General features: G+C 34.3%; 2 protein-coding genes across 2 annotated transcripts; one reads left to right on the top strand and one right to left on the bottom strand.

Annotated features, from left to right (window-relative positions):
* Positions 1-2,082: 2,082 nt before the first annotated feature.
* LOC124454919 (angiopoietin-related protein 7-like) lies at positions 2,083-2,989 on the bottom strand. Its single transcript, XM_047005672.1, has 2 exons — positions 2,729-2,989; positions 2,083-2,529 (listed from the first exon to the last, which is right to left on the bottom strand). The coding sequence occupies exons 1-2, from the start codon at positions 2,987-2,989 to the stop codon at positions 2,083-2,085; spliced, it is 708 nt and encodes a 235-aa protein (XP_046861628.1).
* A 3,619-nt stretch (positions 2,990-6,608) lies between these two features.
* On the top strand, positions 6,609-14,731 carry LOC124454684 (nuclear inhibitor of protein phosphatase 1-like). The gene is given in 9 exon segments (XM_047005461.1): positions 6,609-6,668; positions 6,736-6,796; positions 7,189-7,234; positions 7,237-7,341; positions 8,639-8,889; positions 11,853-11,880; positions 11,883-11,996; positions 12,832-12,896; positions 13,554-14,731. Coding segments are annotated over 9 exon segments (1,041 nt in total). The 5' UTR covers position 6,609; the 3' UTR covers positions 13,866-14,731.
* Positions 14,732-16,926: the final 2,195 nt, after the last annotated feature.

Here is a 16,926-nt window from a genome sequence, read left to right as displayed (position 1 = left end):
TCGTTGCACTTTCTTTAAAATGTACAAAGCAAAAAAAGAAAACTAGCAAAAAGTTTGTCTATGTATTGTATAAATCCAAATTTATAAATCGAACAGATTGTATAAATCCAAAGTGATTTGGTTGATGTAATAAAATAAACGTTCGGGATAATCACACGATTCGATTTATCGGATCCGATTGTTTTGGTTCCAACTTTTGGTTGCTTGTTCAGACGGTCAGATCATTTTGTTAATATATATATTCATTTAGATATTTATAGTCTTAAAAGCAGCCATTTGTGTTATCCAGTACATTTATCGATATATTTTGCGTATTTTTGTTCTCGTTTCCAAGTCTTTTTCAAATCTATGTAATTTGACTAGTCCGCTTCCTTTGATCTTGTCGTATGAAAATAGAGCAAGTTCTGTTTCCACCTGATTTTTTAGGGGCTGTTTACATGATCCCGGCTAGCTGGCATTCAGTGAGGGTGAAGTGATTTCGAGGGATTGAAAGAGGCCAAAACTTCAAGGTTGAAAATTACAACTGTTTGTTTAGCGCCACAAGTCATTGCTGTTGTAATTTTCAAATTAGGCCAAATTAGTTGTTGAATCGTTTCCATTCGTCAAAATCATTTAACGCTTGACTGAATCCCGGCTACCCGGGCTCGTGTAATCAGCCCCTCAGAATGACGGATCCGACTGTTGGAGGCTCACTTTATATGTGTTCAAAAGATCCGTTTTGTAGGATCCGACAACATCGAATCCGAAAAATCGGATCGTGTGAACGGGTCTTCAAAATGATTTAATACTTGGTCTACATTGTTTTAAAATGGTTTAATACTTGGTCTACATTGTTTTAAAATGGTTTAATACTTGGTCTACATTGTTTTAAAATGGTTTAATACTTGGTCTACATTGTTTTAAAATGGTTTAATACTTGGTCTACATTGTTTTAAAATGGTTTAATACTTCTTAAACGTGGTTTACAATCTACGACTTTCTTTTTAGAGCGACTATTATTGGCAATAAAGACCAATTTATACGACTACATATCTTTTACAAATACATATATACATTTTATAGTAATGATTATCTTCCTAATTACTCCTTCCTAAGTAAATGATTTCCCAAGCTAAACAGCAAAATCTTATGTCTTCATAACGTTTCTTTATCATGAAATACGATTTTTAAAATCCCATGCACACGATTCAGTTGTACGGTTTTAATTTCATCTCAGTATATGTTATGGAATAAGAGTTTCCGAGTAAAACAAACCAAGCCATACCGTCCCAGTTATCGAGAAGGGCGACGCCGAGTGGATTTTGTTTATAGTAGCCATTCAGGTTTGACTGATAACAGCCTCTATACCACCAAGCACCTCTGCTCTTTACTGCGCAGTTAAAAAGAAAAGTTGCGTCGTTGTCTGAATCTTTTGTCGAAAACGCCATGCCATTATGATGACTAAGTGAATCCTGGGTTGAACCTAAATTGCAAAAATATTTACGCAAAAGTTATTTCATGGCGGGAAGGGAACGATGAGGTGTAGAGTGCCGTATTGAAAGTACAACATGAATAAGTTTGTACAACTACATGCAACTGCTCATGTGTTTATGCAAAGCTTTACGAAATACGAATACATTTCATGAAACTATGAAAACATGAGTCTTCGATTTATTTATGCATAAAGGAACAGTATTTGGGCACTGCATGCGGAAAGAGAATAAATTTTCACTTTCGTGAAACTGAAAAGGCGTACGGGAGAAATATTTTTTCTTTTATCTGTGTCTTTAGAGTAAGAAACTTCATTGTCACCTTTGTGAAACGGAAAGAAGGGAGGGGGCGGTGACACGAACTTATTTCAAAATTCGATTCTTAATTATCATAGAAATATTTTTGCAAAAATGAAAAATTAATAGCCACTATTTTGAGGGATTAAATGCTAGGATCATTTGGTCTTTGTTTATCGTAAACTAGATCTATAACTTCATGAATACATAGATGTATAACCACACAAAAATTTAGTATTGCGTTCGTAAAACACTACAATAATACAGTATTGCATTTACTGGCTCCGTTATGCTTCACGTACAAACGATCATCTGGCTAATTATACGTCTTGTTTACTTTTACATTACCTGAGAATCGTCCAATACTCAATTCATACTTCATGATTTCATTCTTGACGACGAAGTTGTCGTACTCAACAGTGTGTTCAGGATGAGGAGCTAAAAGTGTTGGCAAACCCTTGATAAATATACGAAGTTTAGTTTGCATTGCTGTTGTCAGTCGGTGTATTTTATCTAATCCAAGCCAGAATTCGCCTTTCAGATCACCAAAACCATTCTTATAATCCTTCCAATCTCGATAAAAGTCTACACTTCCATCTTGACGACGTTGAAACACAGTCCAACCACCATCAGATCTTGTCATTTCACAGAAAACACTGAAATTGCCCTGGCTATCTGGATCAATATTGTAAACGCCACTTGTTCTTTCACCTTTCTTGTAAAGCTCATGACAATCCTTTGCTGGGTAAAGGTCACTTACGCTCTTTAAATCAACAAGAATATTTAATACAATCTTTTACATCAACCGCATGCAAACACTTATAAAAACACATGGCCAGAAATTCGGGACATTGCGCTAATGTTTGAGCACTAAGTTAGGGACCTCAAAGGATTTTGCAGTACACAATTGTAAAAAAGTGCAGAGAAATTTCTTCATGTAATCATTCGTTTCACATCCTCACCTTCATTTTTATTTTAGAAAAAAGAGTCCAAATTCCTCTATTAGCTTTGTCTTCGTCGCTTTTCTCGCTTTCCTTAGTCAGTTGGCAATTGTGAAAGTATTCAGAACCATCGGCAACAAAATAAAAACCAGCACAGCCTGTCGTCCTTGAACACCACATTGAGCATTGTAACTCTCCTGTATAAGCCTCAACTGTGTGACTGGACAAGATGTCTTCAGAAGGTAGAGATACCCCTAGATTTATCGGTGGATGGTTTTGCATCAATTCAATAGTATTTTTTACAGCACATTTTGATGCTTTATTTCTTAACGTCGTACAGGTAAAATATATGCTTTTATTCAAAAGAACAAACTTTGGGTAAGTTCAAACTACCGCTAACTGAAGGTTTTATCTTGCATCAAATTTAAGCTGTACTATCCAAAGATCGTTTCTATACTGCTAGCTGGTCGCATGCAAAATACACGTCTTATTAAAAACCTTTTATAAAAAGTGTGACGTTTTATTAAAGTTAAAGTTTTCAAATACCTTATGTCAACTTTGAAGCAGATGTTTAAATTCTGACAAGCTAGCGTGCTCGCGAAAGATCTGGTGCTTTCACATGCTGGTGTAAGTTAATTAAAAAGCCTTTAAGAGGAAAACTTCTCAGCCACCATGGCAACTATACAAGCACAAAATGCTTCTGGATTTCAAGCCAGAAAAAAATATATGGCTCTTATGAATGACTTTTGTGCCAGTTGTGACTTGCTCAAAGTTTAAGTACATAAATTAGTTTTTGAAATTTACTAATTTTGCTATACTATTAATGCCATTGTATTGCAACCCATGACGTCATAAATGTAAATGCATTCAATTTGAAAATCTTAGTATTGTCATAATTAAAAAATAACTTTGCATTTTTTGAATTTTATCCTCACATTTTAAATCAATATACAGCAATATATGAAACAACATAAAATGGATTTCAAAAAATTAGATGTTTGCATACATACGTGATGTATAAAAAAATTGACATATTGTGACAATTCCAATGCTGTCCCTACTGGTACGTAAAATAGCCTCAGCTGTGTATTACATATCTTTCATAGAAGCACAAAAGCTTTCTGAATTCTGGTCCTGGGTATTAAACATAATTTCTAACAGCGAAATTTGTGCAATATCGCGCCCCTAGGCTTAGCAAAGATATCAGGCATTGAAATTTGAACAGTTTGCAGTTTTTCTCTGCATTAAATGTGAAAATTTGTGACGAGAACCACCGCAATGAAAGTTTGAAAACCTAAATATCTCACTCAAAATGTGAGAACTTGCTTCGAGTTTTGTTTTAATGATGGTTATATAAAGTAAAAGTGCTTCTTTAGCATTCACTCTACAAATTTTTTAGGTAATGTTGCATTTACGAATATTAATTTTTTTTTTTTATGTTCTACAATCTACAGTCATATGGAACAGTTTGTAGATGTTTTTAAGCTTATTAGAGGCAGATGTTAGCTTATAAATGTTTGATCTGTAGTTAAGCCACTGTAGGCTAAGTATGGTGAAGCCTACAGGCCCGCCTTTCTGAGAGGCCCGTTGTAACTTGTATTTAGACATAGTTTTTACTCTTTGTCATTCCGTACTAGCTAAATGTTTTATAGTTCGATCACATATGCTGTTCTAAACTTTACGATCTACTGTTTTAATGCACGATGCATAGAACTCATAAAGTAGTGAGATCACCCCGTTTGAACTTTGAATTTATTCTTTATTGTTTACAGTATGATTTACAAACAGAAACCGGGAAAAACAAAAGCAAAAGAGCATAAGAATGCAAACGTCCTCAAGAGACTGGACTAATTAGGAGAAATAGATATCACTTAAATGCCCACAACCTCGTCTTAGCCCACAGGCCCCGTAATTAGTAATCCGTCGCTGAGTTAAGCCTGCAAATAAGATTATATTCTGTTTCTTTGACGTATATTCTCACAAAATACTTTGGACTTTTTTAAATCAACTTACCTTGGTGTATTTTTCGATAAATTCCCTGGGAGCATTCAACTTTTAGTTTAAAAAAGAGCACAGAGGTGTAAATTATTAACCAAAATGAAAAAATAGAGTTTGCTTCAAAGAGTTTCATGTTGTGAAATCAATTTGACAACATGCTCACGAAACCGATTTTTTACAATGAATGGTTGGACATGACTCGTCCAAACAATATAAACGGCTGGTATTTTTAGCACCAGTTGTAACAGCCTAATATTTAAATTTTTAAATATTGTGTAACATGCCAACGACAACTATCAACTATGCAAGGGAAGTGAGAGGAGAGATGAACATTTTATACTCGAGCTTGTTCTCCTATGAAGAAAGTAGGCTACAATCTTTGAAGAAATCAGAAATTGCAATGTAGTTAGACTAATGGCTATTCAATGCACCTCTACATATGTAATACATCTTTTTTCAGAAAGCACAACATCTCTATCAATTTAAAAAGCAATGTTTTCTACTATACGCCTTCTCCCCCACACACACTTACCCAGAGGCGGATTATCCAATAGGCTAAATAGGCTTAAGCCTACAGGCCCAGGCTTTCGAGAGGTCCGTTGTATCTAGACATAATTGGGACTTGGACGTTTTGCTATTCTGGGCTTGCTAAATGTGTTTAGGTTAGATCATTTATACTGTTAAAAACCTAACAATCAATTGAATGCAGAGAAAAATGGCTTTCGTACTATCTACTGTTCAAATACACAAGGAAATGCAAAAGAAAAAAAACCTGAAGTCAGTGGGAGGAATAGAGCCCACAAATTTATCTTGGCATACAGGCCCGTAATTAGTAATCTTCCACTGCACGTACCCAAACACAAACTTTTATTGCCATGTCAACACTCAATGTAAGAAAATTTAAACGTAGTTTCTTAGTTGAGAAAGCTTGCAGTGCGTAGTGATTAATTATTAACTTTAAGTAATTTTTTATACGTATGAAACATTTTAAGTACTCTGCTCAAGTTGTACGCTTTTCATTTTGTAGGTTAGATCACTTTAGATCTCTTTACCATAAGAAAATGATTTTCATTGGTGTCTTTAAAGACTTTCTTGAATTTTCTGAAGTTTCTTAAAAGTTTCTTGGAGTTTCATAAAATTAAACGCTTTGAATAGCAGATTAAAGTTTAAGTCACATCATATGTCATTGACGATTGACAATATAACAAATTACAAAATTGCTGCTTCTTTCTCCCTATTTTAAACTGCATTATTCTCCTCTTAGTAGCCAATGGCAATAAAACCGAACATTTGGTAACTTTTTGCAAAATTTTGGGGAAATTTTGCAAATTGTGCATTTGGTCTAAAGTAGTAAATCAATTTCTAACTTTCCAAAATAACTTTTACTTGCAAGTGTGTATTTTAGTCTTAACCATTAAAACATCAGACCCATAACCAGGGGGAGCAATCTCCATTTATTTAAATTTAAGAGATCCGTTCCTCAAATAATCAACAAAAGAGTAATAAGCATTTATTGATATTGCCTGGTGAAATTTAAAACAATGAAAACGGTATCATGTTATTGGATTGAACTCAATCACGTTGTTGTTTTTTTTAGTCTACAAAGATAAGCCTGGCTTTTGACCAATCGATTAACAAAAGCCCGTTTCTATCATACAAAACTTCGACTTTCTTGTAGCCGCAATATTTTATTACTTTACAATATACTTCAATTTGTAATCGATTAATATTAAAACTTCAAGTCGCCCCATAGCTTTTTTGCCTAAGTCATTTTTTTGAGTTTTGAAAAATAGGAAATTATCAAATTATTTCATTATTTTGAAAACTGTCAAACTATGAAGGCATGTCACGCGTGGAGCCGTGGACAACCCGCGTGGACGTCCACGTCTTTCGTGTGAGACATCATGGCCGATAAGAAGGCCAAAATTGTGCCAACACAAGCCGCATATACTCCACCAAAATGGTACTCTTTCTGTTGTTTTCTGTTATTACAGGCTTTTCATTTTATTTAAAAAGGTCGTTGATTTCAGGGCAGGTAAACCTTCAGCAGGATTGCATTTGGATGTGACAAAAAATGGCGCTGTTGTCGAGGTAAATAAAATGCACATGTTATTGTGAATGCCACTTTGTAATATTATGGTATTGAGTTTGATATTTTCACGGTATACGTTGCATAAAAGAGTTGTAGGTAGGATTTTCTACATTGAAATGGTTAAAATGTCGGAAAAGGGCATGCATGAGTTCAAAACTTAACTAATTTGATTAATCTAGTCTAAAAGTTGAGAATTTGTTTGTACGAGACTATGAGATTATTATGCATGAGAATTTGAAAGTTTTTTTAGTTATTGAATAAATTTTCATTTCTTAAAATATTTTATAAAATTGTGTAATATCCACTTTATTGAGTCGAAGTCTGTTGCACAAAAATACTTTCCTGTTGTGTATGTATAATCAATTATTGATGATTGTTTTTGCTGTTTTAGAAATTGATTATTGATCAGAAGCCTTACTATCTATTTGGTCGAAACAAGATCTGTGTGATTTTCCATTGGACCATACATCATGTTCTCGTGTTCATTCAGCTTTAGTTTTTCACAAACATCTCAAGAGACCTTTCTTAATTGATCTCAAGAGCAGTAAGTTGTGTTGAACTCCAAACTATAGGGACCATCAGCTGTAGGTTTTTATACCCCACACACGTTGAGTTATGTACGTATAAAGGAATTGAGGCCCTCTGTTATGATGTATTTAAAAGACAAGCATACAAATGTGTTTTTCTGGCATTGTTGAAGGAAATTATAAAATACAAACAATAAAACATGTGCACTGATTGATCTATAGCTGTGTTTGCATTCGCCTGTGCAAACCGACCTGAGCTCGACCAATTAAATCAATCAACGAGAATTTGCAATATGAATAAAATTGCATGATTTTGTATATTAATTTTAAAAATTTAAGCAATTTCATTGGTCGACAGCCATAATCGCATAGACGTATGGAGTTGACTTTATAGAAAATTTCTTGTTTTTAAATGACAAACAAATGACCAAATTATTTGAATTATTTGTTAAATAGATAACATTTAACCGTTGTCTATCACACTTGCGTAATCTATAGGATTGAAGGAATGCTATTGGCTAGCTTAATCACGTGATAAAATGTGATTGGCTGACAAAGTAATCAAGCAATGGCTGATCGATTTTGTTGAAATGTTGTTATCGAAGACGAAGTACAAATCAATGTTTGAAAACCGGGTTTTTTCTTTTCTTTTTGCTCAAATACGTCCACTGCTTCAACTGGGCATGCTTTATTTCTTTATTTGCCCATTCAGGGATATGTTCAAGTAAATATTCAAATAAATTCTACGTTCGTTTGTCATTTAAAAACAAAAAAATTTCTGTGACGTCAATTCCGTGGGTATGTCCTCTTATAGATCATACCTCTCGACCAATGAAATTGCTCAAAGTCTTCTGGTTATTATATTAAACTGAACAGACAACGGTTGCTAAGTCTCGTAGCAATATCATAAAGTAAATGGTTTGAACTCGGGAGTATCGTTACATATTTGTAAATGTAGATCGTCCAGGTTGGTACAGTCCTGAGAAGGACTGTTTTAACTAAAAACACATTACAACTAAAAACATCACACCTAAATCGCACATCACAACTAAAATTATTTCACTTCACACTAATTCACAACGACAACACACATTTCCTGTACACACAATACGATGACGTAAGAACCAGATAACAAATACGGCTAACCTGACGGTTACTCCTCATTTGACTCTGAAGATGACTACCGCTAAGGTTGTCGAAACGTCAGTCAACAACAACAAAAACAGTCCTTCTCAGGACTATACCAACCTGGACGATCTACATCTACAAACATGTAGCAATATCATATCAACATGATCTTAATCATGTTTTCAGCTCATGGAACCTTCATTGGAAACATTCGTTTGGAGGGTGAGAAACCAACACAGCTTCCTGTGGAAAGTGTTATTCATTTTGGTGCATCTACACGAACATACACTTTACGCGAGAAACCTACATTACCCAGCGCTTTACAAAACTCGCTTCAAAATAATGGTGAACAGACTGGGAACAATGAGGATAATGATGAAAACGAAGGGACCTCAGGGGGATTTTTAGGGTTACCTGAATCTGATACAGATCTCAAGGTGAGTCAAATTTTATGCATCTTACAACTTTAAGGTATACCTGGAGTCGTGGGGTTTGTTGCCTGTAACGCAACGTTACTGTCTTTAGAAAAATCCACCAGCATTGGATTTTCATCTTGTCTAATTTTTCAATTTATTATTATGCTATATTTTATGTTTAATATGATTATAGTTGTGTTCGATACAGTTGTATAAAAAACTCAACAACTTGAAAAACGTCGCTAAAGTGCGCAAGATTTGCAGATCCTTTTGTGGAATAAGTAGTTGGACTTCCAATGGTTCATCTGATTATAAAATATTCGATAATATGAAAATTTTTGAGAATTGTGTTTACGATAAGCACTTTTGAAATAGCTTGCTCTTGAAAATGACGTAACCAAAAAGCAAATGGAACACATAGGTTGAATATGACACATGTTGTTTACACTATCAAAGTTCTGGGAAATTCGTACTAAATGTACGCGAACTCCTGGCATCCAAATTGCAGATTATTCTGCGTTTTTTCTTTTTTTAAGGCATTTATTAATTAAGTAAATGGTTTGAACCCGGGAGTATCGTTACATGTTTGTAGATGTAGATCGTCCTGGTTGGTTGAAAACCGCTAAGGTTGTCGAAACGACAGTCAACAACAACAAAAACAGTCCTTCTCAGGACTATACCAACATGAACGATCTACATCTACAAACATGCATTTATTAATTATTGACGTTTGCATTAATTTACATAGAATAGCTCACATTCAAGCGTAATTGTTGAGAATTATAAAGAAAAAGAATTTAAAAACAAAATGTATAATATAACCTGCCATTTTAATTTCTGGCATCATAATATTCCCACTTATATTAGCGACGAGATTGAAAGTTTCCAAAAGCTTACATTGAAGATTATTTTGCCTTACTCTATACTTATGACGAAACCCTAGAGAATTTGAACATTGATACACTTATGGAACGCCGCGAGAAACTTTCATTGAAGTTTTTCCACTTTAATCTCAGTAACATTCATTTTCATTGAAGTTTTTCCACTTTAATCTCAGTAATACTCACTTTCAATGAAGTTTTTCCACTTTAATCTCAGTAACACTCATTTTCAATGAAGTTTTTCCACTTTAATCCCAGTAACACTCATTTTCATTGAAGTTTTTCCACTTTAATCTCAGTAACACTCGTTTTCATTGAAGTTTTTCCACTTTAATCTCAGTAACACTCATTTTCATTGAAGTTTTTCCACTTTAATCTCAGTAACACTCACTTTCAATGAAGTTTTTCCACTATAATCTCAGTAACACTCATTTTCATTGAAGTTTTTCCACTTTAATGCCAGTAACATTCATTTTCAAGAATATCTACCAGTGAAAAATGTGACTGAATACAATGTACGATATAAGAAATATAACCATTGTTTGCCGTCGTAATTGACAATTTAAAACTCTTTCTTTCCACAAATAATCTTAATATAGTAATTTTAATATTTTTTACAAACATGTTTTCACTTAATGTACATATCTTTTAGAGTAATTTTTCATTTAATATTTTATATTTGTAAATTCACACGCAATTTAACCGTCGGGTTACATTTTAGTTTTATTAACCAATAAACGATTTATAAAGTTAAACGTATGCGTACGCATTCGCCGAATTTGTCAAACCTTTGCTACTATGAGCAAGATGTGCCATAATTTAATCCTATGTAATAAAATTAATGACCAACATAAAGTTCTGATTAGATCCATAGAAATAGACCAAAAAAACAAATTGTAAAATTAAATTTATTGTAACGTTTTGTCTTTACTCAAAACATCTTCAGACAAATAATAAATAGGATTTTAAGACAAGATATTATATTTACAAAAAGGTGTTAAATTACTACTAAAGGAGGCGGTGTCAAATGGATTATATTATAAGGAAGTTAGTAAGTAAAATAAAGAGAAATTAAAAGAGGTTAAGTGGAATGGAGTTTCCTTGCACTTTAAGTGAAGGCTTGTATTTATTGATTAGAAGGCTTTCATGAATGGAGAGTTCATAAGAATCGTTAGAAGAGGAGATTATTTTAAAGTCGTCTAAGTTGGGGGTGTGTCCAGTTGCGTTAATGTGAGCAAGAATGCTTGATAACGCATGGTGGGAAACTTGGTTGCCTGTAAGGGGGGATTTGACACCGCCTCCTTTAGTAGTAATTTAACACCTTTTTGTAAATATAATATCTTGTCTTAACATTATATTTATTATTTGTCTGAAGATGTCTTGAGTAAAGACGAAACGTTACAATAAATTTAATTTTACAATTTGTTTTTTTTGGTCTATTTCTATGTCTCTAGTCAGAACTTTATGTTGGGCATTAATTTTTATTACACGAATCCGATTTCCGCTCGGCAAGTCTCTCGCTACTATTTTTAATCTTATGTGTTCTGATGGCACTTAGCTGTGACATTATTGTGCACAAGCTATTTCAAAAATGCTTCTCGGTACGGTAACACAATTTTTATTTTATAAAAATGTTACAATTTGCGACTCACTCTTACTGTCAGATGATGAAAGTCCAACTGACTATTAGTACTAAAAATTTTTGCAAATCTTGCGTGCTGACGACTTTAGGAATATTTTCCTAACTGTTCCCCCTGTATAATGATCATCCGATCATTAGAATTACATTTCGTAGAACTGTCCCCCTGTATAGTGATCATCTGATCATTAGAATTACATTTTCTAGAACTGTCCCCCTGTGTAATGATCATCCGATCATTAGAATTACATTTTGTAGAATTTACATTTTGCTGTTACATTAAAGCATTGAAAACCAGCTCGAGTGCTAGTTTATTGACACCTTCTATTGGTGTTGAAGTACTTCTTTCATTGATAACGTATGCAAGCTTCAACTTCCTTAAAACATCAAGTAGTTTTTTGTCTCAAACCGCGGAGTGTAGCTATTTACCAAACTAAGTTTTTTCTTACTTTCTTTGTTTCTAGGATTTGACAGATTTTAATACTGCTCACAACAAAGACTTTCATCTATAGCAATCGAAGAATCAACATCAACCTTACCTAAACTGAAACGACGACGGGTATCGCATGGTATTTCGTTTAAAGATGGCTATGATATCATTAATCCAGGTTACAATTATATGTATATCATCTTCAATACGAAAACCTCCATTTTATCACTCAATTGACAGTACGTGTAGTATAGCGCAAGCATTCGCCTGTACACTATCGAAAATCATTCCGTGTATCACTTAATTGAAAGTAGTATAGCGCAAGCATTCGCCTGTACACTATCGAAAATCATTCCGTGTATCACTTAATTGAAAGTAGTATAGCACAAGCATTCGCCTGTACATTATCGAAAATCATTCCGTGTATCACTTAATTGAAAGTAGTATAGCACAAGCATTCGCCCGTACATTATCGAAAATCATTCCGTGTATCACTTAATTGAAAGTAGTATAGCACAAGCATTCGCCCGTACATTATCGAAAATCATTCCGTGTATCACTTAATTGAAAGTAGTATAGCACAAGCATTCGCCCGTACATTATCGAAAATCATTCCGTGTATCACTTAATTGAAAGTAGTATAGCACAAGCATTCGCCCGTACATTATCATTTGTATCATCGTACTTTAGCCCGTTTTAATGAGCGCCTTTCTGTGCATGTTCGTTAAGTATGTTCAGGATATGCAATGGAGTTGTTATCCAAAGATTCTATGTTAGGTCATAGCAATTGGGTTATTTAGATAGTTTTACATGATTTCACTGTAAAAACTGATTGGTTATACTGACCATAAAAATTGGTTACCTTAGATGCATTTAACCGCTTTAAACAATATTTTTACAGTGTTTGAACACGGACGTATTCAACAGATTTGATGATATAAATGGCGTTCTACGTATAGAAAAATTCATTTACTATAATTTCATCCTGAAAATATCTTTATTTTCTTCAACAGAGGATGTCGACCCTTCAGTTGGGAAATTTCGTAATATGGTTCAAACAACTATTGTTCAAATCAAGGTAGATACTTCATTTAAGACGTGTTGTTAGTTTTTTGTTTTGTTTGTTATTGGTTTTCTTTTCTGTTTTTGCTCCATATTGTTTTATATGATAAGAAAAGAGGAAGAAAGCGTTTCTACTACTATACAAAATTTTTAGACTCCTACAGCATTTTTCAAGCATCCTGCTTTGGTAATCCAGTTTTCAACGTGATCAGTTTTGATAGACAGGAGTGCTGACTTTCTTAACGTAAAGCTCAAACGTATCGCCATAATTTAATAATAATTTTTACTTTTTTTTTCCAGTGTTAATATACTTACAAAAAGAAATGCGTTAAATCTTCACTGCTTGTTAATATTGATTTAAACTTTTCTCCTTTTCCACAGTAATCTGTTTTGGAAAGATATAATCACTTCGATCAATAAGTACATTTGTGCAAATAATTTGCAGCCGATTACATTACGATTTGCCTTTTAGCAAATTCTGCTTATTCTCTACCTAGTAATTGATGAAACCAAAATTTGCTTGTGTTTACTTTAATTTTTTGAAAGATCTTTCCACGAAACTTCCATTAGAGAAAATATTCGTTTTTACTTTGATGTTTCATTTTGCCAATTTCATGTTTTATGGGGGCTTATAATTGGACGATTTTCTGATTTCTCCTGTATTTTGTCCTAGGAACCTCGTAACCTTATGAAAACAGGCAGCATGACAGAGACGATTACTAAACGAATGAACAACTTTGCTTATAAAGATGGATTGTACTCAGACTTACCGTCTGTTTCCGAACATGATAATGCTTTACATCCGATACAAAGCGGAAGTAGAGTCACCGCCGCACCGGATGTCGAGGGACCTGATTATACTGACGTGGATAGAACTGTACATGATCACACTTTAGCTCCTTCTTTCCCTCAAGAAGCCCCCAAGAAGAAATATGCCAAAGAAGCTTGGCCTGGAAAGAAACATGGCGCTTCGCTTTTTATGTAGAAAAATATGTCTTCGTTCTACCTGTTCGTAATCGATGACTTGGAGTCTCTATCCCAGTTTCCCACGGTTATTGTAACGGAAATTTTTGAACAATTGACATGTAAATCGCTCCCAACTCGCCTCAGCTAAAGATCGGTTTCCACCAAGCGCAAGAGCTTTGTATTGTTTCAAGGGTTTGAGCTTTATTCATGAATCTGAGGATAACATTTTACAAGTTTTATCTTGCCATTTCCTTTGGAAGATATGACAATTTATGCAAGTAAACATTCTCGGGTATTCAAAAAAAGTGTTTTCGACGTACTAACTACTACATCATTCTGTTTACATAACTTACATAGAAAAAAACTGCTTGACATGTTAAGATCAACGTATTATTATGTAAGATACTGTAGCTACTAGATATGTTTGTGAAGCCTGTCTCAATCAAACCAATACTGGAGCGCAGAAGAAGAAACTTTAATAATGCCTGTTTCTCCCAAAAGAAATCTTTCGAATAGCCTTCCATCTGTGTGATTTTATCATCTTAAAATCTTTATTTTGCCTACCAATATTTTCCAATGTCGGCTAGTCTAAATATTTCAATCAATGTAACGACATTAAGTTTCAAAAGCAACAAATTTAAATTTGCTTATGTTCTTAAATTTTTATAACACAACCAAACTTGCCTGCTTGTTACACCAGTGGGGTGGTGGCATAGTTTTTACTGCGGTGGCCAACACAAATTTTGCGCCCTTTCACCTTTTCTTATAGCTATTTTCAAGTATTTCAGTTATTTTTATTTTATAAAACACAAACATGAATCTTCATAAAAAAGAAAGTAACTTAAAAACCAAGTATTATCAAGCAATTATATGTCTGTTACGTTATTTGTTTTTCATAGAAAAATATATTTAGATTAATGCCTTTGCAAGCGTTGGGGAGGTTTTCCCAAGTAAAGTTATGATTCTATCTTTGTCGATAGAAAGGAGAGTTTCCCTTTCAACTTCCATTAAAAGCAATGATTCCAGGCGTTCCTGTACCATCGTAGATCGAATCGTCGTTTTTACTCTCTTCAGCGAAGAAAAAGAACGTTCAGCAGTTGCTGAGCTAATGGGTATGGCCACTGCAATTGAGTAAACTTTGCATAATGTTGGGTATGCGTCGACTAAATGGTACTTTGGAAAACAAAGCAACTTCAAGGCATCTAAGAATGACGGAGGACATTCTCGGTAATTGACGCATTATTCGAATGCTTACTTATGTCAGTATCAGAATGATTTTCGTCATCATCATCACCATCACCATCATCAATAGTTTCAAAGTTCTGCTCATTATGATCATGGTCACTTTGAGTTATAAACTGAGAACAGTGAAATTTTTTAAATGTTTCTGCAAAGCTTAAAAGTTCAGTAGCGCATCTTTGGGAATCTATCTTATACACATCACAAAAGGCTTTCACTGCAGATTGAAGATCGTGAGATGTCTTGTACTTGCTCGAGAGCTCGTCAAATTGATTGGGTGCGAATAAAGCAAATGATTTCATTAGTGGTCGATTCTTTTCAAAATGATTCTTCATTGAAGATTGAATGGAATCTAGCACTTTATAAAATGTGTCTTGCCTCCATTGTGCTTTTGGTGAATCTGCCAAATCATCTCTGGCTTGTTCTCCGTCCATTGGTCGTCGACGACGAGGTCGTGTAGACCTCCATTCGACATCTAACGCAAAGAATCGGACATTTCAATGATTTTTCTGGTTTGTCACGTATGATTTGAATTCTAGAAATTGAGCTATCAACCATATCCATTGCTTTTCCAAAGTCAGCATTTACGCTCTGTAGATATCGACTTAAAGGTCCAGTAATTCCAAAATTTCTTGGAAAGACAGGCAGTCGCAACAAATTGCTTTGTCTGAAAAGCTGCTTGCAATCCATTTGCTGTTGCTCGCTGACTTTCAGTGAACGATCTTTCCTCAGCTACTTTTTGGAGCACTCGCATGATGCACTCGAACCTCAAAAGAAATACGTTTGGACAAAATTCTCTTGCATTCCATCGAACTGTATTATCGAAAAAATTTTGAAGTTTTCATTCTTTTGAACCAATTGAAACAATTCGTGTACTTTATGAAAATTATTAAAGAGAACGTGCAGTTTTTCGAGAGAGTCAAAAAGAGTAATGACATCAATAGCAACACAAGCTGAATTGGATAAGACGAGATTTAGCGTATGCGCATAGCAGTGAAGAAAGGTGATGTGGTTTCCGATTTTCTCTTTTATAATTGCCTGCAAACCATTATAACATCCGCTCAAAGTGGATGCTCCCCTCATACGTTTGGGCAACAAGTTTTTCAAATGAAACTCCATGCAATTGTAATATTGTTGTAATAGCAGTGTATAGGTCATGTGCAGTTGTTCCAATTGCTTTTGGCATGACAAAACGTGTTCAGAACACTCGCCAGTTTCATTAACAAGCCTTACGCATATACTCAATTGCTCTGTATGAGTTATATCGGGTGTTGTATCAGCAATCAATGCCCATGCTTTGCAGTTGCGTATTTTTTGTACAATTACAGAAGATATTTCTTCACCAATGATATTGATTAACTTATTTTGAATATCGTTGCTCCAAAACGTTAACCATGAGCCACGTCCTTTGATTCCTTTTCCATCAGTTTTACCACCATCCTTTGTCGATTGCTTCACTTGGTAATCACGAACTTTCTCAAGATGCTCATTGATTGGTTGATCGTACTCTGACAATAATTTAAGCGTTTCAAAAAGTTTCCTGTATTAACATAGAAATTTGTCAGTGATTCACAGTGACCCCTAAAGGAAAGCCCTTGTCTTTCAAGAAACATAATAACATCTATCACACGTTTCAAAACTGTTTTGTTTAAAACAACTTCCTTTTTACGTCTTTCAGACTCGATTTTCCCCTGGTGATGAAACTGATCCGATATTGAGTTTTCTTGAAGGAAAAGAGCTTCTGCAACTTTTGCGTTTAGATGAGAATTGCATTTTTCATGCTCCAGAATTCTAATATACTGCTTTTTCCATTTGGAGAAACCAATGTTTGCAAAAGCTTT

The sequence above is a fragment of the Xenia sp. Carnegie-2017 genome, unplaced genomic scaffold (assembly GCF_021976095.1).
Source record: "Xenia sp. Carnegie-2017 unplaced genomic scaffold, XeniaSp_v1 HiC_scaffold_3, whole genome shotgun sequence".
NCBI classification, from domain to species: domain Eukaryota; kingdom Metazoa; phylum Cnidaria; class Anthozoa; order Malacalcyonacea; family Xeniidae; genus Xenia; species Xenia sp. Carnegie-2017.
Note: the sequence above shows the minus strand (reverse complement) of the source record. Positions and strands in the feature narration are given on the sequence as shown.

Excerpts from the sequence above, each read along its gene's own strand:
- LOC124454919 (XM_047005672.1), bottom strand. The coding sequence starts at position 2,989 with ATGCAAAACCATCCACCGATAAATCTAGGGGTATCTCTACCTTCTGAA. Across the intron at positions 2,530-2,728 it reads TTTCTAAAATAAAAATGAAG|AGCGTAAGTGACCTTTACCC; the intron begins GTGAGGATGTGA and ends GTTGATTTAAAG.